General features: G+C 44.9%; 1 protein-coding gene across 1 annotated transcript in view; it reads left to right on the plus strand.

Moving 5' to 3' along the window:
• The window catches only part of Fbxo32 (F-box protein 32), a 36,526-nt gene that overhangs the window by 5,170 nt on the left and 4,231 nt on the right, over window positions 1-27,125 (plus strand). The window contains exons 2-7 of the mRNA XM_021183584.2: window positions 1,867-1,979; window positions 3,823-3,872; window positions 4,763-4,855; window positions 17,628-17,721; window positions 18,524-18,708; window positions 25,796-25,978. Of these exons, the coding sequence (XP_021039243.1) occupies window positions 1,867-1,979; window positions 3,823-3,872; window positions 4,763-4,855; window positions 17,628-17,721; window positions 18,524-18,708; window positions 25,796-25,978 (718 nt within the window). The remainder of the gene's footprint in view (window positions 1-1,866; window positions 1,980-3,822; window positions 3,873-4,762; window positions 4,856-17,627; window positions 17,722-18,523; window positions 18,709-25,795; window positions 25,979-27,125) is intronic.

A 27,125-nucleotide genomic window follows, 5' to 3' on the forward strand; every position in this document is an offset into this window, starting at 1 on the left:
TATTAGGTATGACTGGGAGAAGGGAAATGAACAGTTGACTGGGGGTTTGTCAAGTTTCTCCCTGTAGGTCCTAAAAGCTGCATAGGGTATCTAGCTGTGATGTCAGCATTTCAGGAAGACACTTAGGCAAGTCTTACTTACGGAGACACTAGTTGCAATGAAACAACACTGGACTGTTTCCAGCCCTCTCTTCCCTTCTATCATGTACACAAAGCAGGGAACAGAAAGGAGCATGCATGCTTATATTCATCCCTACTAAAAAAAAAAAAAAAAAAAAAAAAAAAAGATACAAATCATATTTTAAATCCTGCAGAGGACATCAGAAAATTTAAGGTCTCCTAATATGCTAGTGGACACACACACACACACACACACACACACACACCTGTTTGTACAGGTTATTGTTATAAATCCTGCCTGCAGCCGGGCGTGGTGGCGCACGCCTTTAATCCCAGCACTCGGGAGGCAGAGGCAGGCGGATTTCTGAGTTCGAGGCCAGCCTAGTCTACAAAGTGAGTTCCAGGTCAGCCAGGGCTACACAGAGAAACCCTGTCTCGATAAATAAACAAACAAACAAACAAACAAACAAATAAATCCTGCCCGCCTCTTGGTTGAAAGAGGCAGGAAACCCATTCTCCTGTTAAATTTTAGTATTTCCTCCCCATCATTTCTGTAGAAAGTATTCAGAGATATTTTTTCCTTAAATCATGAGACTGTCACCATTATTCCCATGAAACCTCAGCTTGCTAAGGGACGTGGGTACCTGGCCAAAGTTGACCTAGACCATCTTTCAGTGATCTGTGAATTGGATAAGCATATTTGACAGCCCCTCTAAGTTTATGAATTAAAATTTTACTGGTTTCTGTTAGGAACCAGTATTTTAACCTTCCAGCCTGAGGCCTGGTGTCTTAAGTCAGAAACCTAAACAACTAGCATTGTATGCAAAATACCTGCTTGAAAGGGAGTTTGTAGGTCAGATGTTTGTAATTGTGATCATGTTTTAAAGGCAGGACAGGAACTTTCAATGTAAAACAGCTTGGTTACCCGTTACATGGATGAATTGTAGAATATGTGAATTACAGCTCAGTGAAGCCATTTGTAAAGGGCAGGATGTGCATTCTGTACACCCAGTATCAGGGGGCTGAGGCTGAGGACCCCTGTGTTCAAAACTAGCCCGTACTACATAGTAACTCGAGGCCAGCCTGAGCTACATAGTAAAATCTTGTCTTAAAAAGAACAGAAAGCTCAAGTTGGGCATGGTGGCACACACCTTTAATCCCAGAGCCAGGGAGGCAAAGGCAGGTGAGTCTATATGAGCTTGCAGCCAGCCTGATCTACATAATGAGAGCTGTCTCAAAAAGAGGGACCGGGTAGAGACGATGGGAAAGAAGGATAGAGAGGAGGGCAAAAAGGAGGATGGGAAGGAGAGAGGATGGAGAAAGGGAAGGAAGAAGCCACAGCAGCTTGGAGTAGATGCTCTGTGTCTTGCAAAATGTAGGCATTGTGTGGCACAGTGACACCAGCCATCCCCCTCCCTGTTCAGCTCCTTTGTTTAAAGAGATATTGTAATGGGCTGCATTGCTCTTAGAGTGTATAGTGTTCTGTATCGAACTATAATGGAAAGCCCTGTTAGGAAATTCAAAAGAAACGCATGCCCCCATCCCAGCCTTCCACATGGAGGTGATGATATTTTTACTAAGAGAAAGAAGTCTCTGTCTGCATGGACTTTGGTTTGGCTTGGTTTGATGATTTTATTGTTTTGTTTTGTCTCGTCTGGGAAGCATATACATTGGCGAGTTTTATAATCCGATGAGTTATTTATAGCTATTTACAATATAATTGCTGCCCTCTTCTCTTCCATTACAGTTACTGCAACAAGGAGGTATACAGTAAGGAGAATCTGTTCAGCAGCCTGAACTACGACGTCGCAGCCAAGAAGAGAAAGAAAGACATTCAGAACAGCAAAACCAAAACTCAGTGTAAGTCATTTGCTTTGGATATAAGAAGAAAGGTGTCAAGCCGGGCATGGTGGCGCACGCCTTTAATCCCAGCACTCGAGAGGCAAAGGCAGGCGGATTTCTGAGTTCAAGGCCTAAAACCAAAAAAAAAAAAAAAAAAGAAGAAGAAGAAAGGTGTCTGGGAACAGAGCTCACTTGGAAGAGTGCTTGCCTAGGGAGCAAAAAGTCCTGGGTCCAGTCCCTTAGTACTGCATAAACTAGACATGGTGGCTCTGGCCTCTCTAGCAGGAGGATCGGATGTTCAGGGCCATCATTCTTGCTACAAAGCAGATCCAAAGGCAGCCTGGAGCTGCTCAAAAGAAAAGGAAAGACTGTCTGATAATTCTTTTTTTTAAAAAAAAGAAAAAAAAAGATGTATTTATTTATGTATACGAAGCTCTACTTGCATGTACACCTGCAGGCCAGAAGAGGGCATCAGATCCCGTTATAGATGGTTGTGAGCCACCATGTGGTTGCTGGGAATTGAACTCAGGACCTCTACAAGAACAGTCAGAAATCTAAACCCCATCTCTTAAGGCTGGCTGTTTGACGATTCTTATGAATGGTTCTTGAAAAACAAACTAGTGCCTCTCTTATTAAACAGCTAGCTGCCCTGGTGTCTCTGTTATCACTAGCTGTGGTTTCTCGACTGTGCATTTCCCAGGCAAAATCAGCATACTCTTTGCTGTTCAAAAGTCTTTGCCAGTTGAGCTTATCCCTGCTTGTCACTGGCACTTGACACAAGACAGTGACAGCACAGGAATGCGACCAGCTGAGTCCATTCCAGCAGTGCTTTGATTTTTCAACTGTATTTTGAGACTTTGGAAATAAAACTGTGAGATTGAGGGTGTAGCTCAGTGCTTGCCTCCCAGGCTGAGGCCTAGGTCCATCCTCAGAACTGAATGAGCTAGGCGCCATGGCTCTCGAAGGTAGAAGTGGGGAGAATCAGAAGTTTAAAAAAAGGGGGGGCTGGAGAGATGCCTCAGCGGTTAAGAGCACCGACTGCTCTTCTGAAGGTCCTGAGTTCAAATTCCAGCAACCACATTGGAGGCTCACAACCATCCGTAATGAGATCTGATGCCCTCTTCTGGTGCATCTGAAGACAGCTACAGTGTACTTACATATAATAATAAATAAATCTTTAAAAAAAAAAAGACAAAATAACAAAGGGGGTGGGGACTAGCTCATGGGCCTTGGGTTTAGTCCTTAGCTCTGGGTGGAAGGGGAACAAAATAACAGAAGTTTTAAAGTTGTTCAAGATTACATCAGCCACACAATGAGTTTGAGGCCAACCTAGAATACACAAACTGTGTCTCAAACTGCAAAAGAATGGAGGAAAAAAATAGGTGTGTCCCTCTTGGACATATCATAGTTACGTGGTCTAGATACTTATGTATTAGCAGAGGATATAAGGCTCTATTTTAAAAATGAATTTAAAATTATTCCAATTTAATCCACTTGATCTGCATCTTTCTCGTTCTGTATCTGCTTTTTATGGCCTTGTATAAGTTTTAGGTTTGGCATTTAAAACAAAGGTATCAGAGTGTTAAATTATCTTTTTAATCTGGATGTTTGGGAACACTACATCTGATATCAAAGGTTCAGATTGCTTCGGTTGAAGAAAATTACAGATCCAATATTTAGACACCACAGAAATTGAGTATTTTTATCCTCTTAGATTGTTGGTGAAGTCTTTTTTGTCAAAATATTTTGAACTTTGGAATAAATAAAAAGAGAATGAGTCATGTTTAAAATCTTGGTAGGCCTGCTACCAATTCTTCAAATATATTTCTGTTTCCTTTTTTTTTTTTTTTTGCCCCTGTAGACTTCCATCAAGAAAAGTGGATCTATGTTCACAAAGGGAGTACGAAGGAGGTAAGTCACCCTCCATTTACTAAAGCCCTGTGCTCAGTAACTCTGTACCTTCCTGAGAGAGAATTGGGCAACAACAGTCCTTTAATTCCAACAGAAGGTGAGAGGGTGTCTGCTTTCTGTCGGCGAGAGGAGAGAGCTCTCTTTGGACCTTGGCTTGGCTAAAGCTTAGCTTTGAAAGAGCTAATCAGTAAATCCAGCAGGTCTTTTTAGTGCCTGCTCTTTGAGCTGCAGGTGGGTCCAAGACCTTCCTCAAGCCATCTTCTATGGCACTTGATAAAACGGACAATTTGATCCCTAGGATAGTGCGATGGCCTTCCTGTTTCTCTCAGGGACCATGGAAAACACCTCGTTTCTCTATGACAACAGACCCAGAGAGGGTGGATCCGTGACAAACCCAGAAACTTAAGACAGGACAAGATGATATGGCAGAACCGTGTCTTCCCAATTCCCTGCACATCCATGCTAAAAGCCCAAAACTTGTTTTCTTCCTCTCAAAGCAAAGCATCGTCAGTGGCTGTGGTTGGATGCTGCTGTGCAGGCAGGTCGAGCTGATCCTGTGCCCATGATTATTTAACAAGACACTCACAAACCCAAAGAGTCCATACTCAGTTCCCAGTGACACATCGTGCGTTAGCACTCCCAGACTAGAGTACACAGAGAGCTAGACTGGTACTAGTCATGGAAAGGGGTATCCACAGGTTAGTCCCCAACCCAAGTGGGGACTGTGCCACCCACCTTGTGTGTCCTGGGACTCAGATGCAGGAAGAAAGGCAGAGCCTGGTTCTCTAAGACGAGCAGCCAACTGGTTCAGTGGAGTCCTCTGGGCTGTACTGTAGGAGAATAGCCTCTGTGTGGCAGGAGTGACGCGTGCCTCTCTCACTCACCTGCAGCGCCATGGATACTGTACTTTGGGGGAAGCTTTCAACAGACTGGACTTCTCGACTGCCATCCTGGATTCGAGAAGATTCAACTACGTAGTAAGGGTGAGTCTCGGGAGCCCAGGCTTATCCAGACTCTTGAATTGGACTAACATTCATGTTATCCTAAGGGGAGAGAGACAGAGACAGAGAGAGACAGAGATTGATTTTCATGGCCCTAAGAGTTCTAAAGTTTCAGGGCGAGCAGAAAACAACTCTTCCCCAGTCTCTCTTCCCCAACTCCTGATCTTGGGGGTCTAGACGGTAGCTGTGCTGTTGTCTCTGAGATGCCCGCCTCAGACATGGAGTGCTATAATTCCTCAGTGAATCTATCCATGGGTAAGGCTACCCCAAGTGAAAATCCACCCCTGGTCCTCTCACACCCACCCCATCTAAGAAGCAGGCAGCAGCGCCAGCCAATGAGAGCTTCTCAGGTAATAAGGCCCAAATTAAACTGGTGTAGAAACCTCCTGGGTTTTCTTACTCTCCTTTTTTAGCTGGCTTGGGGGTCACAGTCATTTAGGACACAAAATGGTTGAGCGTGCCCTCCCATGCCTCCCACCTCAGACCAAGTCTTCATCTACCTAAGCCTGACATCTCCTTTGTGGTCTGTTTCTACTTTAAACCTTTTGAAACCATTAATGAAGTTGCACAGGTAAGTTGAACACGACTTTTAAAGCTATTGAGTCTATCTGGGTGATTATTTTTCACGAACACGTGCACGCATTCTACATTTTTTATTGATGGTTCACCCTGGGAGGAAACAGCTGTTTAGGTCTGGAGCTCTGGAGTGAGGGAATTCTCTCTTGTGGGGGTTACTTGGTTTAGCTTTTGTTTTCTTTTTCTGGGTCGTGCGGCTTCTCGGTGCACAGTCAGATGACTGAAGAGACTCAGCCAAAGGGATGACATTCAAGCCCCCTTGAGGCCTGGTTCATTCACCTGTCATCTGGGCAGATGCAGGCTGCCTGGACAGAGTGACCTGGCAAACGCCCAGGCCTTCAAGCAGCAGATTGGAAGCCCCAGGCTGAGTCCATGACGTAGGGGCAGTCCTGTCCAGTCTCTGGCTGAGCCGTTCTTCAGTCCATGAGGGATAAAAATAAGAGCCCTTCTTGGGCAAAATGTTCCTGTCATTCAGCATGACTCCGCTGGTCTAGAGAGGTCACCTAGTCCTTGCAGCGCCTGCAAACTAGTCTAGATGATTGGAAATGGTCCCAGGGAGATCTGGAGACTTCTGTTGCTAAGAATATGATGAGTCTCCATCATCTCTGTTAAAGGAGACACTCGGGTATGATTTCGTGTTACAAATCAATCATCGGAATGGTCTGGCTTTAGGTGGCTTTTCTTCCCACCTACTTTTCTTTTCAGAAGAAATAAAGCAGGGGTTCCAGATTATAACACAGCAGCAATCATTTCTCGCCTTCACTCTTTCCAGTGTTCCTCTGAATTGTGGGTGCTTATATAATTTCCACGTAAACAAACGGTACAACCAGGCAACTGACTTACCCGATGCCACAGGACTACAGGAGGAACAAAATTCCGATATGAAAACTGGATATTCTTAAGAGCTCATACGTGTATCTGTTTCCCTGTGTTCTTTGTAAGCAGGGGCTTAAAGTAAATATCCTGAAGTCAGGCCTCACTTGGGTTGCTCTTCCATAGAGGAGTGTCTCCAGTTTCAAAGGGAAAGTGCCTAAACCCTGAGACACTTTTACACATGGGTGAGCTCTGCAGATTAGAGCCAGCTGTGCAGACTCAGCCACTAATATTTAATATTACCTGCTTACCAAAACCACCGTTGAGCCTTCATAAAAGAGGGTTTGGAGGTTGGTAACTCCAAATACAGCTGACCAACCTCCGAACTGGCTGCACAGTGTAATCACCTATGGTAGGTGGTGGGCCTCTGCCCCAGGAGCTTCTGAAGTAATTAACTGCAAGTTGTGTTCAGGTGTTGGCGTCTTTCAAAAACTCAGGGACATCCCAGTGAGCTTTAGAATCTACAAACTAATTGAGGAATTTATTCAGGGCCCAAATGTAGTTTGCATATGAACTTTTAAAAAACAGTATACACAGCATCAAATTATGATTTCTAGAGGGTGCACTGTGGTCTGTGTGTAATACACACTTTCCAGCTCCAAGTCGAAGCCATAGTAGCTATGGTACCTTCCATAAATCAATTGCTTTGGCCCTAGAAGGCCCTAGGAGGCTGGGTCAAAGCCTTTCTCTGAGACTGGGAAAATGCAGCGTGAGGATGAAGAAGAAGGGTGTGGGAAATGTTCTGTAAGTGATTAAAGTGTGTGCTGCCATCTTCTTGGGCGGTGAAGATAGTCTGGGTTTGCAGATGGGGTGCAGTTAAGGATTGGCCTATTCGCAGTGGGACTTGGGAGGTACTGAAAATAGCTAACCGTCTATGGGTTTGGATCCTTACTCTCTCCTCCGTAGTGTGGCTTGACAGCGGGAAACATTGACACTTACCGAAACACCGATTCCTCAGTGAGTCACTAGGAAGGCTGCATTGTTAGGGACCAGGGAGAGGATGCACCAGCTAAAGGGTCTTACCACACAAGCCTGGTGACTGGAATTCAGTCCCCTGGACTCATATGGGGGAAGGGGACACTAACCCCACGAGCTGTCCCTTGATCTCCATATGTGCATTGTGGTATGCATGCACCATGTGAGCGTGCATGCACACACAAACACACGCTAATTAAATGAGGGTTTTTTTTTTTTATGAAATGAGAGAGACCCTGCCTCAAAGCAAGATGGAAGGAAGAAAAAAAAAATGTCTTGTGCTTTCCATACACTTGCTGTGACATGCACACACACACATACTCAACACATACATTACACATACAAAAGAAAAATAAGTATTGTTAAAACAATATTTATATATTGTTTAACAAATAAAACTATATATATATATATATATATATATGATGAAATGGAAGTATCTCCAAGACAGCCCATTATTCAAGTGAGGAAAAAATATCTTGGGGCCTTAAAATGGAGGTGAGTTAAAACTCTATAGCAACAATTAAAAAAAAATGGCCTAAGGCTGCAGATACGGCTCCATGATGAAGCATCTGCCTAGGGTGTGTCATACCCTGGGTTCTAGCCCCAACATCGAAAAAAAGTTTTTCTGTATACACATATGTGTATATGAGTGTAATCCTTTACTGATATGGCTGAATACAGTATAAGGTATAGCTGTCATTGAATTGGGCCTTGTATAATAATTAATAAGATGTTTAAATTATGCACAACCCAAATATCAGCATCTGTGCAGTTTTACTGGTGCAAAGCTATGCACACTTGTTACATTTTGTCTGTGGCTGTTTCTGTGCTAAGTGGAAGTTGGACTCAGAGTTGAGTGGCAGTTCTTGTGGAAGCCTAGAACATGTAGTATCCTTTAAAAATGTTTTGACCTCTACTGCATCCAGTTGGCGAGTTGGGACATATGTATGGCAGTTACCCAAACTATCATAAGACAGAGTTTGAGGAGGTAGGTCGCATACAGGAGGTAGCCTGTTAAGTCTCAGGAGGTAGAATCATTGTGAGCAGCTTATCCAAGAAGGACGACCAGGAAGGAGTAAGTGAGGTTTGAACAGGTTTTGAGTGTTGGTGATGATGGGTCAGTTAAATACGTCTAAACACGGAGGTAGACTTCAGAAGAGCAAGGTTTCTTTATGTGATGCCATCTGGTAGCCAGGAAGGATCCACAGGGAAGAAGAAAGTCAGGGGAATGGAGAATGTTGGAAAGGTTATTTTAGTAAGTCATGGTTTGTGGCAGCTTCTGGCATTAAGCCAGTTCCCAGCTATCTCTTGGCAGTCCATGGATTCCAACCCAGCCAATCTGCTTCTTCAATGAGGTCAGGCTGTTCAAGGGGCAGATGTGCTAAATGCATCTTGAAGACAAAAAAGCAAATGTCAGGGAATCAAGTGATTTGTACAAGGTTGCCTAGCCAGAAAGAAGCACAGGGGATCTAACCCTGGTCCTCTGGTCCTCTGTCCTGTGGTCATGAACCTGGTGCTCTCCACCATATGCTCAGATGGAGAAATTCAGAGTGGTGTGTGTGTGTGTGTGTTATGTGCGGTGTGTGCATGTGAGTGCAGACGTGTACTTGCTACAGTGCATACATAGAGGTCACAGGACAACTTCAGAGCATTGGTTCTCTACCTCCATCGTGGGTTCCAGAATTGAGCTCAGGCCAGCAGGCTTGTGTGCAGCAAGCCTGTTTACCTGTTGCACGTCTGAGCTCCCCTCGGCCTTTTTTTTTTTAGGTTTTTCGAGACAGGGTTTCTCTGTGTAGTCCTGGCTGTCCTGGAACTCACTTTGTAGACCAGGCTGGAATCGAACTCAGAAATCTGCCTGCCTCTGCCTCCCGAGTGCTGGGATTAAAGGCGTGTGCCACCACACCCGGCTGCCCCTCGGCCTTTTATATCACATAACTGTCTGCATGCACACGGACACGCATTCACAGGAAAAGACTGTGATGCCAAAATAATTCCGGACCGCATGCTCAGTTCTTCTATGGGATGAAAACGAGACCAGCCTCCTGGCAACCATAGCTACAATTATCAACCCAGGAAGTCCGTGCAGAACTTGAATACCCATTTCCTGGTTGGGGTAAACTGGCCCCTGTATGCTAGGAGTACAGGAAAGACAAAGAAAGCCTATAGCCCTATTCTCTGTGCCCCTCTGCAGCAAAGAGCATCGTGAACTCAAGGCACAGTCTTACTGTTTACCACACTACCACCCTAAGTCTATTTGAATATTTCTAGCAAGTTACTGCATTCCTACAACTCTCCCCACCCCCCCCCAAAAAAATGCATTATCCAAAAACATGTTTCAGTTTAAGTCGATGGGTGGTTTGGCAAACAAAAGACCAAATACTAGCCAGAGTCAAGTTTAAACCCAGTACTGAAATTAAGGGCATTCTGATGCCAAGCCTCAGTGGGTTGTGATATGCAAATAGCCTGGCTCTTTATGCAGGTTCCTCAGCCACAGTAACCTTGGGTTAAATTGGTGCTTTACATACTTGGTGGCCTTCCTGAGATGGAGGGAGCCTCAGCCATCCAGGTCTTAAAACTGTCGGTGTCTGACATAGGGAGAAGGAGGCCAGCCATTGCAGGAGCAGCAAGCCAAAAGAGCAGCAGCATGACCTTCTCTGGAAATGGCTCTCAGACATGATTAGAATTGCCATGTTCCCGTATTTTTCTAACTGACTTTTGTTTTAGCCCACTTTCAGAACTAGTGGGTCAAAAACATGTTCTTTTTTTTGGTGGGGACCCAGAACCTAAACATACAGTAACATAGGTCTTAGAAATGTATTTTATATTGAAGTCTACCTTGGATTCTAGGCTGAGCCAGTACTTACTACAGAGTGAACAGGTGAGCTGAGTTTTAAGTATGAGTTTAGTGCTCATCCAAGAATGATGCTTATGAAGTAACTGATACTATACGTGACCTCAAACCTCCTGATTCTGTGAAAGGTCTCCAGTGCCAAGGATGAAAGAGCTGACATCACCCCCTGCTACATTCTGTACATGGCAAAATGCTTCCAGTGAATACTTTTGAAGCCCTGATTTGTACTGAGCCCACGTACCAGTGTGCCTCAGCCCCTTGAGAAGTGCACAGGACCTTGCCTCTGCTGCCAGGTGTTTTTTTACAACTACGTAATCAATTGGTTGGGTTTGGTGGTGTCTAGGAGTGCTGCATATAACTTCTTAAAGGAAGCAGAACATGAGGTGCTTCCTTCAAGGTTGGCCAGGATTTGGCCAGATGGAGAGGCAGGCAGAAGGCTTTGCAGGAACAAAAGGTGTGTGCAGAAACCTGGACGTGGGAAAGGACAGAAGCGAAGGAGAGTGGAGTAGGCTTGAGGCTGAGGGCATCACATTCAGCCTCACAGGGGCATAGGGAGAGGTGGGGCATTCTGGAGTAAATGAGACCATGCTGGAAGAATTGGGAGGCATGATGTAAACAGTGACAATGAGGAAGACGTGGCTGCTCAGAGCTATACAGCAGTAATCAGAGACCCTTTGTAAGTTCCAGAGTCACTGAGATAGTTGAAAGGTGGAGAGACAGGTCTCTCTTGGCTGAGGATACAACTAATTCATATAAACTTGGCCCTCCTCGCCATTTTTAACTCTCTTAATTCAAGAGCTGTTTCACTCGCAAATAATATTTACCCGATCTTGACATGCCTGGAGATTATTAATATGGCTGAGATTTTTTTTCTTCTTACAACCTGCCAGTGTTCAAGCTCAAAGACAGGACAAAACTTTCCAGGTATGTGATCTGTGTTATCCATTGAATAAATAAGGATCTTGGAAGTACACAGTACTCGGTGCAGGCAGAGGTGCTGCCTAATGTAACTGAAGGCTTGTTATAAATGATAACAGTGCCTTCCAGTAGACACCCAGCTTGGGCACTGAGCACGTGACACATAGCTTGGGTTTCCTTTCTCTGCTTTTGATCAGGCTGGCAGAATTTCCATGCAAGGTATGGAGAGCCTCCTCCTAGGAGATGGAAGAATATAGACGTAACTCTATCCTTTTCTCTTGCTGTTTGCTTGTTTGTCTTTAGACGGGGTCCCTGTGTTAACCAGGATGGCCTTGAACTCACTGAGATCCACCTGGCCTGCCTCCCAAGAGCTACTATTAAAGAGGTGTGCCATCACACCCAGCCAAGACACAAATATATTCTTATATAGCCTTTGTGAGAGAGGGTTTCTTGGTGTAGCCTTAGCAGTCCTGGAACTGGCTCTGTAGACCAGGCTGGCCTCAAAACCCAGAGATCTGCCTCCTAAGTGCTGGGATTAAAGGCATGTGCCACCACACTCAGTCAAAACACAAATACATTCCTATATAGTCCTAAAAATATCTCAAGAAAGAAAGAGAGAGAGGATATACATGGTCAACCTCCATTTGGATTTGATCTTTGAAACTGACAGGAAGCAGAAGCTGCTATTTTTACCAATACTTCTGAAGGCTTGATTGTCAGCATCCCTGTAGCGGTGGGGCTGGCTTGCCCTTCAGCGAGTGTTTGAGATTCTTTTTTCATGCTAGGTGACTTCCTCTTCAGTCCTCTGTGCAGCCCCTGGAGGACTACCCGGACACTGGGTGGGTGACCTCTAACCTGAAAGTTCATGCTATCTAGAGTCATGTCATTTGACTCTCATGAAGGATCTGATCCCAAGTAGCAAAGCATTCAGGTCAACTCTTTCCACATCCCTTCCAGAAATAATACTCTTTGACTCTCAAAGACAAATGTGTGTGTGTGTGTGTGTGTGTGTGTGTGTGTGTGTGTGTTAACCCAAGTACAAGTGTGTGGAGTGACTGGCATGAAGTAGGCAGGGGTGAAATAGTAACCCTGGGTCCCTGGGTTTTGAGGGAGAGCTTCTGATTGGACAAGCAGCAATTCTGTGAAGGTCATGGAAGCTGTGCATTAAGCAACAGTGAAGGGTCAGGAACGTTAGATGGGAGGAGGGTTGCTTTTCATGTAAGTGGTCGGGGGTGATTTCTCTGAGCTGCATCTGGGCAACATTTGAACTAAGACCTGGGGGATGAGATAGAGCCAAGCATGTAAAGATATGCAAGAGACACTGGGAAGGAACTTCACCTGACCAAGGAATGCAGGTGGGCTGTATAGCAGGGACCAAAGGAACTCAGGGGCCACTGTACAAAAAGGCTGGAGAAGGGCAGGACATAGGTCCAGGGGGACCTTGTCAGTGGTGAAAAGGAACCTGGGGACTTTCCCACATGCAGTGGGAAGGCACTGAGGATTTTGAGTAGGGAAGTGACATATTGTTTAAAATATTAGTGCTAGGCTAGCAAGAATGGTTCAGCTGGCAAGGCACTTGTCACCAAGCCTGATGAATTCAGTTTGGGAGCCGACATATAGGTAAAAGTGAAGAACCGAACCAACTCTCACATGCTATTCTTTCACGTCTACTCCCATATGATGTGTGTGTGTGTGTGTGTGTGTGTGTGTGTGTGTGTGTGTGTTAATAAATGTAAGTGCTATACAGATGAATTGCAGAGGAAACCTGTTTTTCAGTAAAGAATGATAGGAGGGAAATTGCTTTTGCCGGGTGACTCTCCAAACATCACACCAAACTCTGCATGATATGCCCGAGATTTGCTACATAGTTTCGCTCACTGTTGGGGTAACAGCTTGCAACTAGACTTTTCTCCAAATCCATCATCTCCAAAACCAGCGTGAGCCGGGGCTGAAGGGCAGGATGTGGTTTGGACATGTCTAGGCCACCTCCTCCCTTCAGTAGAAAAGCTTCATGCTTTCATTGCACAGTGACTCCCTGCACACAATGGCAGATCTCCACACTGCCCACTCACAATGACACCATGGCCCCCAGGGGCAGCCTAGAGCATGACTCCCTGTTCCCCTACACCTCTGCCTCTCCTTCAGCACAGCCACAAATTACTGGCACCTGAGCTAAAATTTGCCCAGCAGCAAACAGCTACTTCCAAACAAGACATTTTCCTCTACTCCTTTCCTTGTGGCTAAGGGCAAAGGATGTAGTTGGCTCAGTCCTCTTGGTAAACAAATTACTGGATACAGATCCACTCTCTGGGGCAAACAGCTCTCTTAGCAACAGAAATGGTAGACAGATTCATCCCTTCATCGTTAAGATCACATGACATTATCTGCTGGCTCTTAGCAGTAGAGTTGTATTGCAGTAAGAGGTAGACTCCTTAGGTAACCCAAAACCATTGCCTCTTCCTAAATATGTTCATAATATTTTTCTCGACATTATTTCACTGCAGCGTGGAAGCTGGACACCAGTCATAGCACACTGTGGATATTAGATTTCCAGATTCTTTGCAGATGATAATAAGCCATGACGTCGCTGCAATTGTTAGAATAAAAGTTGGCCCTATGTGCCAAATTATTGATTCTCCAAATATGTAGTCTCAGTTAGACATATCTGGACTCGAGTCTTAACTCACTGATTTCCTGCTGCAGCTTAACTGCTCTGAGCCTTAGTGTCTTCATTTGTCAAATGGGAAACTTAACCTCTTTGTCGTTGAAAATTGAGACCAGACAGATGAACTGTGTGGCACCATCTCTGCACACAGTAAATATCCATCGTTTTTAGCAAAATACGACTTCATGGTTGAAGCATCTCTGCAAGTCATGACGTGTATCAACAGAGAGCTACTAAATGCAACACAAATATAATAACGCACCACAAATATAATAGCGATGTCAGAGGAATGTTAAAGTCTGAGTGCATCCAGTTGACAACACATACAGTTGAAATATAGTGTTTAAACAAGCTATATTTTACCTTAGTACTTCCCTATGTTCTGCCTGGCAATAATTTTACCTAGCTGTCTTTTCTGTATTATGATAAAAAGCTGTGATAACGTTAAGTATATTCTTGGTACCTGGCACTTTGTGAGGGCTTGATGATCTATTTGATCTTCACAACAATTCTTAAGGAAGTGGTATCATTATACAAAATTTATAGATAGGAAAAACTGAAGCCAGTAGTTTGACTCTGGGACCTTCACTTATACTCTCTATGATATATATTGCAAGGGACCCCAGGACCACATCTGGCCCTGCATTTATTTTTATAAATAAAGTTTTATTGTTACACACAGTGTACACATTGATTTTCATATTGTCTAGGGTTGCTTTTGTTCTACAACAGCAGGTCATTTTCAGTGTAAAGACTGTATGACCCACGAACCTTGAAACAGTTACTACTTGGGGGCCTTATACAGAGAAACCCTGCCTTAAAAAAAAAAAAAAAAAAAAAAAAACCCAGTTCCTATTTGGCCCTGTAGAAAGTTTGCCTACTCCAGCTGTCAACCTTAAACTTCCCTAAGAGACTGGCACTGGGGAGAAGAGTAATTTTAATAGTGAAAATAACACTTTATGTTTGCAACAGTAAGTTTTGGTTTTCTCTATATCTCACTTGATTCTCATAACAGTCCTAGAGGTAGTCTTTTGTTGTCGCTGTTTTGGTTTGTATTTCCTGTAGGTAGCCTTCTTATTGACATTTAGAAACCCCACAACAAGCTAGATGACTAGACAGTAAACTCCATGAGTCTGGGGATCACGCGCCCTGCCCTTCCCTGTCATCTGTCTCAGTGCTACAACAGAGTGGACACAGAGATTCTTGATAAATGAATGACAGTTGTAAAGGTCACCCAGACAGAGAATCCGATTCTCCTGTTCCAGGGCCCCACAGCTGCCTAGCAATGAAAGCGGGGACTTTCCCTGAAGATAGGGTGAAACAGAGATGAGATTACATGTCACCCTCCTGTCACTTGCCAGTGTGCTGCTCTATCCCTCTCCCTCCTCAGGTAACGAAGATAATAAGTTCAGCCCAAAGAGCTCTTTGCTGCTCCTAACCAGAGTCCGCAGAGCTTTCTTTGATGCACAGTCAGGGCCTGTTGCAGAGACTTTTTATCTTTTATTTTTTTCCCTTGTGATGGGTGGGTGCCCTTTGAGATGGGATTAAGACTGACACTCTGGGGAGTGGTCACATGGGCACCCACGTTTTAGATGCATTTCTGGATGATCGAAGGCTGGCCCCTGCCTCACCTCCTACCCAAGGATGAGTCATGGTGCTCAGCCGCCTGCCCTGCAGGAGTAGGCTCCAGACTGCCAGGCTTTTGTTTTCTTTCATCTTGCTTTATGCTAGTCATGTGAGGCTCTGGGCATTAATAAACCATTGGCCTGGCCTTCTAGAGCCTGCTGCTGTTGCTCAGGGAGAAAATGAAAGGTTCGTGTTCTTTTTCCACTGTCATGTGCTGATTGGTGGCAGAACTGAACTAGGCGGGCACAGAGCCATGTGGTCACTATGCATGGACAGAGCCCCCCCCACCCCACCCCACCCCACATCCCCGGGCGTGTTTTGATGCCTACCCTGTCAGCATCACTCTTGTCAGCTCCTGACTTCTAAGTTTAGGTCTCCAGCACTAAGCACAATACAGCAGTGTCTCTTCCTCCTCCTCCTCCTCCTCCTCCCCCTCTTCCTCTTCTTCCTCCTCTTCTTCCTCCTCCTCCTCCTCCTCCAAGTCATGAGGACACACCACCCCATACCCATGTAAAAGATACCACATCTAGCATGAAGGCATTCAGGGTTTAGAACTTTTTGTTTCCAATTTAAAGTAAAATTATGTTCCAGGAACTAGGTCTGTCTGTGTTTGACAAGGGCCCCAAAGGGCTCAATAAGGACAACTGTTTTAAATAAGGGCCTGGGACACGGAGGTGCTCTGAACTACTCCACCCTCCTAATGCTGCAACCCTTTAATACAATTCCTCATCTTGTGGTGACCCTCAACCCATAGAATTATTTTCGTTGCTACTTCCTAACTGTAATTTTTCTACTGCTATGAATTGTAATGTAAATACTTTTGGAGATAGAGGCTTGCCACAAGGTCATCACCCATGGGTTGAGAACCGCTAATGTAGGGCATGGGTCCAAAGCGAGTCCCCTGAGATCTGGCTTTTGTGTTCAGTTCTTATGTGCCCATTCAGTTGTGGTTTTGCAGTGCAGAGTTTTAGATTATTCTGTTTCTTCCCTCTTCTGCCTTGATTCCAGTATCCAATATAGTATATACATAATACCAATATGGTATTATAATTTCTTTTCTTTTTGTTTGGCAATAATGGAAGTAGTAGAAATTAACATAGGCCCTTGGCAAACAAACCAAACTTACCTGGCATCTAATTAATACCAGGCCCTTTGGTAGGGGTTCTGTGCATACTCTTTCATTGAAAGCTCACCACCTCAAAGACCCTGAATATTATTCATAGAAATGAAGAACCCAGATAGCAAAATGCATTTAGTGCCATGCCCTTAATCACAGAGCTAAGAATTTATCAAATCAAGACTCTATTGCATGGGCTGGTTGAGATAACTCAGCCAGTAAGAGTACTTGCTGCTTCTAGAGGACCCAGGCTTAGTTCTGACATCCATACGGTGGCTCACAACCGTCTGTAACTCCAGTTCCAGGGGATCCAATGTCCTCTTTTGGCCTCCATTAGCACCAGGCACAAACGTGGTATACTGACACACATAAAGCTTTCAAAAGAATTGTATCAAAGCTGACAGATACTAGGATTCTCCTTTGAGCCTCTGAGGAGAGAGAGGTAGACTCACTATACACCCTGTTTCTCTTCCTTAGCATCTTTCTATTTTAAAAAAAAAAAAAAAAGGTACCCAGAGCAAAGGAGTCTACTAATCAGGCAAGTTTCTTGAACATGAGAAGCAGGTACTGTCTAAAAAAGACTCATCCCTTCCTTGGGACATGCACATGGTCACCAAACATGAACTCTAATGTGTCCTGAGAGCAGTCAGTGCCAGTGGACAAAGGTTCAGGTCAGGGCAAGAACAGATCCCCTTGGGGGTGATTATGCAGAGCTCTGCTGTTCACAGGTCAGGAGAGGTCCTGTTCCCTTTGGAATAGTGTCAGCTCTCCTTTCCAAAGTGGGCCAAATACAATGGATCAGCCCTGGCTGAAGCTCAAACCCTTTATATATAGAAGAAAAAAAGAAAGCAATTAAATATTCAGCCTGACTCCTGGTTTTGAATTACCCCCATTTGTCTTTCACTCTGAGCATCTGCCTTTTATTGCCTAGTGGCTCTGTCTCTGTCTCTGTCTCTGTCTCTGTCTCTCTCTCTCTCTCTCTCTCTCTCTCTCTCTCTCTCTCTCTCTCTCTCTCGTCTCTATCTCTTTCTCCTCCCCACCCCCATCTGTCTGTATCTGCGTGTCATGTGACTCAAAAGTGAAGATTAGGTTTAAAAAAAAAAAGAAATCTCTGTATTCTGAGCCTGGCAACCTCTATTTTTATCCACAGCTGTTGGAGCTGATAGCAAAGTCACAGCTCACATCCCTGAGTGGCATCGCCCAAAAGAACTTCATGAACATTTTGGAAAAAGTGGTACTGAAAGGTGAGCACCCCACACACACCTCAGCCCTTTTCCTAGGTGTGGGAATGGGCAGGTGGGTTTTCTCATCACGGAGCATGTCGCTAGGTTTAAAGGAGTATAAGCCTATAGACGTGAGTCACGGCAGCTGAATTCAGGAGTACCTGCTTCCGGCTCAGAAAAGATGTGCCATCCATGCCCTTGGCAAAGACCAAGCACACTGCCCCTTGTCATTTCTTTAGGGTCATATGTTTGCCCTGCTTCAAGTTTGACTGGCTTCTCAACCAGGACACAAACCCTGCCCTTCATGGTGGAGTTTCTATATCCCTAGGAAATGGAGCTGTGTGCAAAGCAGAATCCAGGCACAGACTGTTTGAATTGGAGGGGACCTTAAGACCTCTGGGTCAGCTGAGTCATTTCAGACATAGGGGAACTGAGGCACATGAGAAATGATTGTCTAGAGAAGTGACAGACAAGGTTAAAACCCAACCATCTAAACCCCCAAAATGCAGTCTTCTACTCATCTAAAAAGATGCTATCTGCTGAACAAAAAAAAAAAAAAAACCACCACTTTCTGATCAGGTGGACACTTGGCACTGGTGGAGCAATAGAAACAGAAAAGAGTTCCTTAGAAACCCAGGAGACGGGAACAAAGAGGGACCCAGATGGCAGAAACTCTACCCACTAGCCGAGGATAGAATTAACACTGGTGAGAAAGAAAGACAGAGGCAGTGCCCAGTAACAGGAGCCCACAACGAAGAAGAAAAGCCCACTTGTAACATGCCTGGCTTCAATAACTTTGATTTTCTTTTTTCCCCCACTCAAGTTCTTGAAGACCAGCAAAACATAAGACTCATCCGGGAACTCCTCCAGACTCTCTACACATCCTTATGCACACTGGTGCAGAGAGTCGGCAAGTCTGTGCTGGTGGGCAACATTAACATGTGGGTGTATCGGATGGAGACCATTCTACACTGGCAGCAGCAGCTGAATAGCATCCAGATCAGCAGGGTAAGTGCAAGTGCCCGCCACCTGCCACCCACCACCCACCATGCAGTGGTTTCCTCCACTTAGACACTGAGTAGAAAGTCCAAGACAACATAGTCTACTCTGGTGATGCAGGAGCTAATTGCTTCAAGATGATTTGATGCCTCATCTTGGAGGGTGCTATGAGGGGCATCCTGATAGGGAGGAGTGGGAAGAAGACCTTGGCAGAAGAAGGTAGAGGAAACGTGAAGGATAACAGCCAACTGGAGCATCATGCAGAACACTGTTGGGGGCAGGGTGCTGGCCATCCTGCTGAAGTCTTCAGTGTGGCTTGGGTGAGCTCTCATCTCCTCAAAAAGAATGAGCTTTTTGTGTATTGGGGATGCTGCCGTCAATACAATCATACCCAGAAGACAGGCTTGGAGAACTGGTACCGCCAGCCTTTTAAAATTTCAGTTCCATGTATTGGTAGTGAGGACAAGGGATGCCTTTGAATCAAGCCTGAACATACATGTAAGAAAATACTGAGCAAGATTCACTCAGAGCCTGTAGACTATAGGCATATGGCTACATACATCAGACATTTGTTTTGGCTTTCCGAATTAAAGCCAAATTAATTGTTGGTTCCCATTGTCTTTATGGTGAGCGGGAAAGCTGAGCCGCGCAAACCTGTGACTGCTGCTGGTGTAATCTCAGTCTCCCTGATGGACAGGCACACTCAGGAGCCTCACGGGACACTTTGCTTACTTATCTAATCACACACGCTGAGCTGGTTAAGTGGTTTCCGGGACCCATACAGTTTGGAACTGTACCATGTGTCAAGTGAAGGTGACATGCAGAAAACCCCATGACCTCTTGTAAATAATTACCTTGCCATGTGATAGTTCCAAAAAAGCATCCCCTCTGTACAACTAATGATTTTTTTTTCTGGGCCTTGGTTTCTTAAAATCTGAAGCACAGGGAATAATAGAAACCTCTACATGGCTTCCAAAGAGTCACTTAGGCTACAAACCCACACTTGTGCACACCCACATCCCCACGTACAGGCACACACATGCACGTGCCTACAGACACATGCATGCAAAGAGCAGAGCCCAAATGTAGGTCATCTTTCAGAAATCATCCCCACTGTTATACTGTTTTAAGAAAATTAACCACACTGTTATATTAAGAAAATTAAGCATGTATTATGAGCAATATGATTTAATAATTTATTCCAGTCTCTCTCCAAACTATAGACACAGCTTAACAATGTACATTTAAAACCAGAATTCCATTCTTCTCTCACAGAAAATTCCAGTAAACCTGTTACCTGAGTTCAAGCATCCTCTGTGGCCTGCCCTGAATACTTCCTAACTTATTCCCCAAATAAAATTCCCAGCCAGTGATAGAAATGAACAAGGCCCATTTGTTCCAATGACATCTGCCCTCTAGGGACTTTGGAGCATCCATTTAGATAGTCACGCTTGCCCTGAGCTCTGCTCCCTCTGGCCACCTGAGATGAGTGTGTCACCCATGCTGAGCTCCCATTCCTTGCACTTCTGTGACCTTTCTTCCTTAAGACCCTCCTTAGCTGATCCCCAAACACCCTTGAAAAGCAGCCATTGCAGTTACTATTACCCTGCACGGGATGACAGTGAAGTGGGGACCCGAGGGTTCCAGTGACCTTCTAGGCACTACACAGCAATTAGGCTAAGAGCTGAAGTCAGAAGCTCAGACTGTTTATTCCTAAAATGGCAAAGTGTGCTTAGCCATCGGTGGCTTCCAAACTTTTTCCCCATCTAGTTTTCTTCCATGTATTTATCCACTGATCCAGCTTATTTAAAAAAAAAAAAAATACTCCTTCATCCAATGAAACCTTCTACAGAAGAGATCCAACACTAAAGCATATCTCCTCCAACATCTGCGCTAGGTGTTCCAGCAGAACCCCACACTTCTCTGCACACTACCTCAGGGCCCCTGGGCTCCCAGCTGTCCTAGTCCATCCCATCTCTTAAAGCCCCTATCACTCGGTCTTCTTCAGAACTGCTCTGCCTAGGTAAAATGATCTCACACACATTATAGGTCTGTCTCCACCCACTGCTTTCTGCTTGTCAAAGGAAAAGACACTGTCATCTCCAGCTCTGTGCCTGGCAGAGGCAGCCAATAGATTTCAGTCGATGAGGCGAATGTGTGAATGTGGATTTGAGGAGGCAGCCCCCCACCCCTGCCTGCTGAAGTACGTGTTCAGGGTTCGGAGGGACAGGATTGGAGAAGAAGATTGTCCTAAATTCTGGATGACAAGGATAAGTTAGCAACTGCAAGATATGGACGTAGTACTCGGTCTCCCCATGTTTCACTTTTCCTCATTTGGAAAATAGAGGCCATTTCATAGCCCTGTGTGAGATTTAGCATAGGCATAAGTTTGCATAAGCGAATCTACAGACAGCAGCTGGAACGGGGCCTAGAATGTGGTAAGCATTATTCTAGATGCATTAGGTGTTATGATCAAGGGCTTGGCTGCGTGTGTGTGTGCGCGCGCGCGCACACACACACTGTAAATCCTTCCCATGTGATAATTAACTTATCTAGTAATTAATTGTAATTAAGATAAATGGCTGGAATTTACTGGACACTGTGTTGAGTATGTCTGCATATTATCTCATCTCTTCTACCCAGCCACATAGCAGGATACTCGGCCCCTTGTTTTGGAAATGAGAAAAATCATCTTCTGTATCCACAGGGGATAGATTCAAAGGCACCCTGAGGATGCCCTGGACGCAAGTGTCATGCGTACAGTAGCTAGTGACTGTACAATAGCCTTCTCACATCCTCCTCAGCACTGCTGATCGTCTCTAGCCCAGTTTTAAAACCTTGTAGGGTGCTATGTACACAGGACAGGAGGGTAAGAAAAAGAGCTTTACACAGTCAGTTCAGATGCCTATTTATTTTCTGAGTATTTTCCATCTGTGACTTAGTGAATTCAAGGATGTAGACACCAAAACATGGCGGCGGGCAGAGTGTAATTGTGTTGAGGCCTCTACACAGGAGGCCTGGCATCATCAGACTCCAGGCTGCTCACTTTTTTTTTTTTTTTAATTTATGTATATGTAAGTACACTGTAGCTATCCTCAGATACTCCAGAAGAGGGCATCAGATTTCGTTACGGATGGTTGTGAACCACCATGTGGTTGCTGGGATTTGAACTCAGGACCTTCGGAAGAGCAGTTGGCACTCTTAACCACTGAGCCATCTCGCCAGGCCCGGCTGCTCACTTTTAACTCCTGGTCCTTTCTACACTCTGTCCTTTCCTGAACCCACTAGGGGGCTATAAACTGTATTGTTCTGAGAGCAGTAAAGAAGAGCTTCTAACATAATCCCCCCAGCTCTTAAGGGGCTTGGTGGCTCAGGCCTGTAATCTCAGCACACTTGGGAAGTGCAGTCAGGAGAATGGGAAGTTCAAGGACATTCTCAATGACCTAACAAGCTTGAAGCCAGCCTAGGTGTAAGATCCTGGCAGTGAATGGGAGGGAAGAGAGGGAAGGGAGGGAGGGAGGAGAAAATGAGAACACTCTACTTCAGTCAGGACTGTATTTTTATATTTGTCAGAAAGAGAAGTATGTTAATCCATGAAAATATTCAAGTGTCTTTCATAGTCAGTGCCTCCTCTTTTCCCAAGTCTGCCACCGTTGCCCCAGCATAGAACCTTGTTTGCCTTAGAAATCTTCATATCGAATTCTTTCAAGCCAATTTTTATTGGCAGACATAATTTATATAATGAAGGATGAAGGACAAAATTAAGAGCCCTGGTTTGTAGGAAAAATAAGATATAATTATAGAGCTGTGGGCAAAGCAGTGTTTTGGAAAATGGGAGCTGGGATAGGCACAAACGGAATCTAGCCAAATGCTCGACTGGGGCTGCAGGAGTGACGTGTGTTTCCTTTTATATGTTTATATTCAAAAGGAAGAAGGCATGCAAGCAGTTAACCATTTATCAGGAGTAAGGGCTTGGCTTGAGGTCTGGGCAAGGGTTTTGGAAAAGTTCAGGTTTGAAAATTTGACAGAGCAAACTCTGCCAAGCAAGCGTGCCTTTAATGGGAGTTAATGTAATAATTGGCCTGGGAGTTTTAACCAAAAAAGTAGAAGCTTTGAAGTGCTGGAAACAAAAAGAAAATCCCATGGCAGTTTTATTAGCTCATATGATCAACAGCAGATGATAAATGGCAGATCGGTCGAGGGCTTTCTGCAGTCATACCAAGTCCTGAACGTTGCAAACAATTGAAAGTTCAGCCCAACAGCCTGGGGTATAAGAGAGCAGTAAAAGCTGTCAGGTCACAGACACTTCTGAAGAAACAGGAGGCCTGAGTCCACTGCAGGATCAACATTAGGATTCTAAACACAGGCTTTGGGAGCTGGAGAAACTGAGACCCAGGCTCCTCGGGATGCCATTTGGATCTGCTCTTTGCCTATGTGACATCCCTCCCATGTGACATCCCTCCCATGACACGTCTAGTGTCTAGTCTTCTCACAACTCCGTTAAGTCCCTCTGTGGCCCATCTTCCCACTAGTACCTGTCCTGCCTGCCAAGGGACTCAGATGATTGCCAAGACTAACCGACATTGGGAATCGCAGTGAGCCTGGTACCAAGAAAACCCTGGCTGTCTCCCATGTGCTTGGGCTCTGCTCTGCTTCCTACAGTTTCTCCCCCCAGAAATCTGATGAAAAAATAATCCCTATTCCCAGAGCTTTGCTTTCCCCTGTGCAGCTCTGCACCTGGGCCACTGAATGAGGGAGGGGCCCTCTTTGTGCTAGACTAGTCCCCAAGGCCTGCAAGCTACACCTGCCTTCAGGGCTGTAGGTCTAGGTGAGGTATCTTGAGATCATTAAAATTTAAAATAAGAAAGGTCTTGAATATAAGCTTGGGGACATAGTGCTGGTTCCTTCAGAAGCTCATGGTTGACTGCAGGCGATTACTATATGTAGATGAGCTATTTTTAAAACATTCCCTGCATGGGCTATAGATCTCTCTCACTGTTGCTCTTGCAAAAGACCTGGGTTCAGTTCCCACCACCCACCCACATGGTGGCTCAGAACCATCTGAACTCTAGTTGCAGGGATCTGATTCCCTCTCCTGACCTCCATGGCTACACGTACATACATGCAGGCAAAACACGCATACATGTAGAATAAATAAAAGGTTTTTTTTTTAATTAAATGTTCTATGATGTGAATAGAGCTGCCTCAGTTACAGTGTAGCTTAGCTCAAAGGGTTTGGGGCCAACCATTCCCAGTGTGTACACACAAATACACAAGCATATACAGAAACATGCATGCATATAAATTCAAACAGAAACATGCACAAATACACATACATGTATACAAACACATACATATATTCTTATAGACAACACACACACATGCACAAGCACGGGGTCTCTGGGTTATTCTTTTTGGTCCTGTTTAACTGTTTGGATTTAATCCATTGCACTAATATTTTTATTGAGTGCTTATGGTGTGACAAGCACCAAAACACAACAGGAAAACAAATCAAAACAATGGACTTTAGGTTCTGAAAGGAATATGCAACTTGGTGTTTCTTGAGGGAAAGGAGTTGTGCAGAAGAGAGACTTACAGACGTCCCCTGAGGAGATTTTGGAAATTCTAGGAAGGTGCAGTGAAGACCTCTAGGAAATACATAAGCAGAAAGAGTCGTCAGAAGAAATAGTTGCGTTTTGTTTTGTTTTGTTTTGTTTTGTTTTGTTTTGTTTTGTTTAGCTTTGCCTTTCTAAGGTGTTTGTTTTTTGTTTTTTGTTTTGTTTTTTTAAGATGTGGTCTCTCTATGTAGGACAACCAGGAGGCTTTCCTAGAACTCGCTATATAGAGCAGGCTGGCCATAAAATCATAGAGATCCTCCTGTCTCTACCTCCCAAGTGCTGGGATTAAAGACGTGCCACCATGCCCAAGGGAAATGGGTTTGAAGTGAATCTGAGACAAGAGAAGGCCAGGAAGGGTGAGGCCATTGTGCCCAGGTAGTCGAGATGTGGTTTGGGTGCCAGAGAATATACTGAAATGGAACGATCTGAGGAGGCCACAGAGGATGGTGAGATGGGAGGCCAGGGGTCTGCCTGAGCCACCTCTCCTGGGCAGTAGCAACTTTGTCAGGTAGTGAGTCTTGCAGCTTAGTGAAGTGAAGTGAATGAAGTATTAAAATCCAGTGTGTTCCCATGCACTGGACAGTGGACGGCCCCACACCATGCACGTACAGACAGTGAATGGCCCCCACATATTGCATGTATGGATAGTATTAATTGGACTTAGTGGGTTGTCAAAGGAAAAAAAAAAGGATGAGGTGCTAGAGAGATGGCTCAGTGGCTCAGAGCACTTGCTGCTCTTGCAGAGAGTCTGGGCTCAGTTCCCAGTGCCCACATAGCAGCTCATAACCATTCATAAGTCCAGTTCCCAGGGATTCATCCCCATCTTGTAACCTCTACAGGCACAAAGCATAGGTGTGGTGATTTACATACATGCAGACTCATACACCGAAAACAAAAATAAATCATATTAAAAAGATTTGAAGGTAGGAGGGACCTGTTAGAGAAGGATACAAAGGGATTGGGGAGGGAAATGGAATGGACAATTTTCATTACATGCATACATGAAATTCTCAAGAATAAGCGAAAATATAGCCAGACAATGGTGGCACATGCCTTTAATCCCAGCACTCAAGAGGCAAGAGGCAGACAGATCCCTGAGGTCAAGGCCATCCTGGTCTACAGAGCAAGTTCCAGAATAGCCAAAAAGAAGATCTATACAGAGAAACCCCCTGTCCTACCCATGCCCCTCAAATACATATATACATACATACATATATATCTCCAACATGTGCTGTTTAAAGAGCTCTTTAGAGCAGAAGCTTGCAAACACAGGGAAAGCCTGTTGTCCACCATCATCCAAGCCACCCACTCCAGGCTGTTCTCTGGGAGACTCTTCCATGGCTCCTGCTTCTAGGTATTGAACAGAGACCATTACTGCTTTAGGAATCTAGTAGTCAATTGGAATACCAGGGCATTCTGGGAACAAATTGCCTGGAAAATGGTTCTTCTCTCCTTATCATCCACCCTTCTCTCTGTAGCCTGCCTTCAAAGGCCTCACGATCACCGACCTGCCTGTGTGCTTACAACTGAACATCATGCAGAGGCTGAGTGACGGGCGGGACCTGGTCAGCCTGGGCCAGGCAGCCCCAGACCTGCATGTGCTCAGTGAGGACCGGCTACTGTGGAAGAGACTCTGCCAGTACCACTTCTCAGAGAGGCAGGTCAGTGAAGCCCAGTGGCCTGCCCCATTGTGTTCCCTGCCCTGCCCCATCCTTCTCCAGCATGCAGTAGGCCACCCCCAACAATAAAACTATTTTCATGGCTGCTCACAACTGTAATTTTGCTAGTGTTATGAATCGTAATGTAAACATCTGTGTGTTCCATGGTCTTACAAGAGCCCTGTGAAAAGGGTGTTTGACCTCCATGGGGGTGGTGTGTGTCAGGACCCACAGGTTGAGAACCAGTGGTCTGAGGCATTTCTAAGTCAATGTGAGGTTTTTGCCTTTTTGGTTTCTTGTTGTCATCATTGTCTTGATAGAGAAAAAAATAAGTTCTTGGGCCAGGCGTGGTGGCCCACGCCAGCACTCGGGAGGCAGAGGCAGGCAGATTTCTGAGTTCGAGGCTAGCCTGGTCTACAAAGTGAGCTCCAGGAAAGCCAGGGCTATACAGAGAAACCCTGTCTCAAAAAACCAAAAAAAAAAGTTCTTAATCCAGATTATATTTTATGGCTCACTCCAAAATTTTATACATCACTATTGCCTCTTTAAAAAAAAAAAAAAGACATTTTCCGATGTTTTATATTCAAGCACTTTTATAAACATTACTTCCTTTTATCCACCCACCAAGGTAGGGTAGATATTGTCACGCCCACTTCTAATAGGCAAAGAGACCAAGGCTACAAATGAGCTGTGTATTTAAATTATTGACTCTCAGGGTTTGACAACCGGCCCTACATTTGAATTGGGCCTGTGGAGACCTTATAAATGTGCTCTTCCACCTCGTGCTGCCTCAAGGTTGTTTCTCCAACTCTTCATAGATGTGGGTTCATCCTGCAGGTTCTATTCATGAACCCACGGATGCTTCGATGTAAAATACAGCCACCACCGTGCTAATAACTGTGTCTTCGTAGAAATTATCACTCAAAGAAAACATTGAAGTGGCTTGTGGGAATGACCTAAGCTTTGAAGGAGCAGCCAGGAGCACCATAAAAACATTCACCAGGAAAGGAATCCTAGCTGCCTGTTTGTTTGGAGAGCTGGGTACACAGCATAGTGGGTTAGTGGGGAGAGCTAAGGAAGTGTTGCTTTATAACTTGACAGTTTTCTTCCCTGGGCATGATTGTAGGGAGAAAGAGTGAGAGCCAATCTT

This window comes from Mus caroli, unplaced genomic scaffold (assembly GCF_978045245.1).
Source record: "Mus caroli unplaced genomic scaffold, Mus_caroli_1 scaffold_16, whole genome shotgun sequence".
Taxonomy (NCBI): domain Eukaryota; kingdom Metazoa; phylum Chordata; class Mammalia; order Rodentia; family Muridae; genus Mus; species Mus caroli.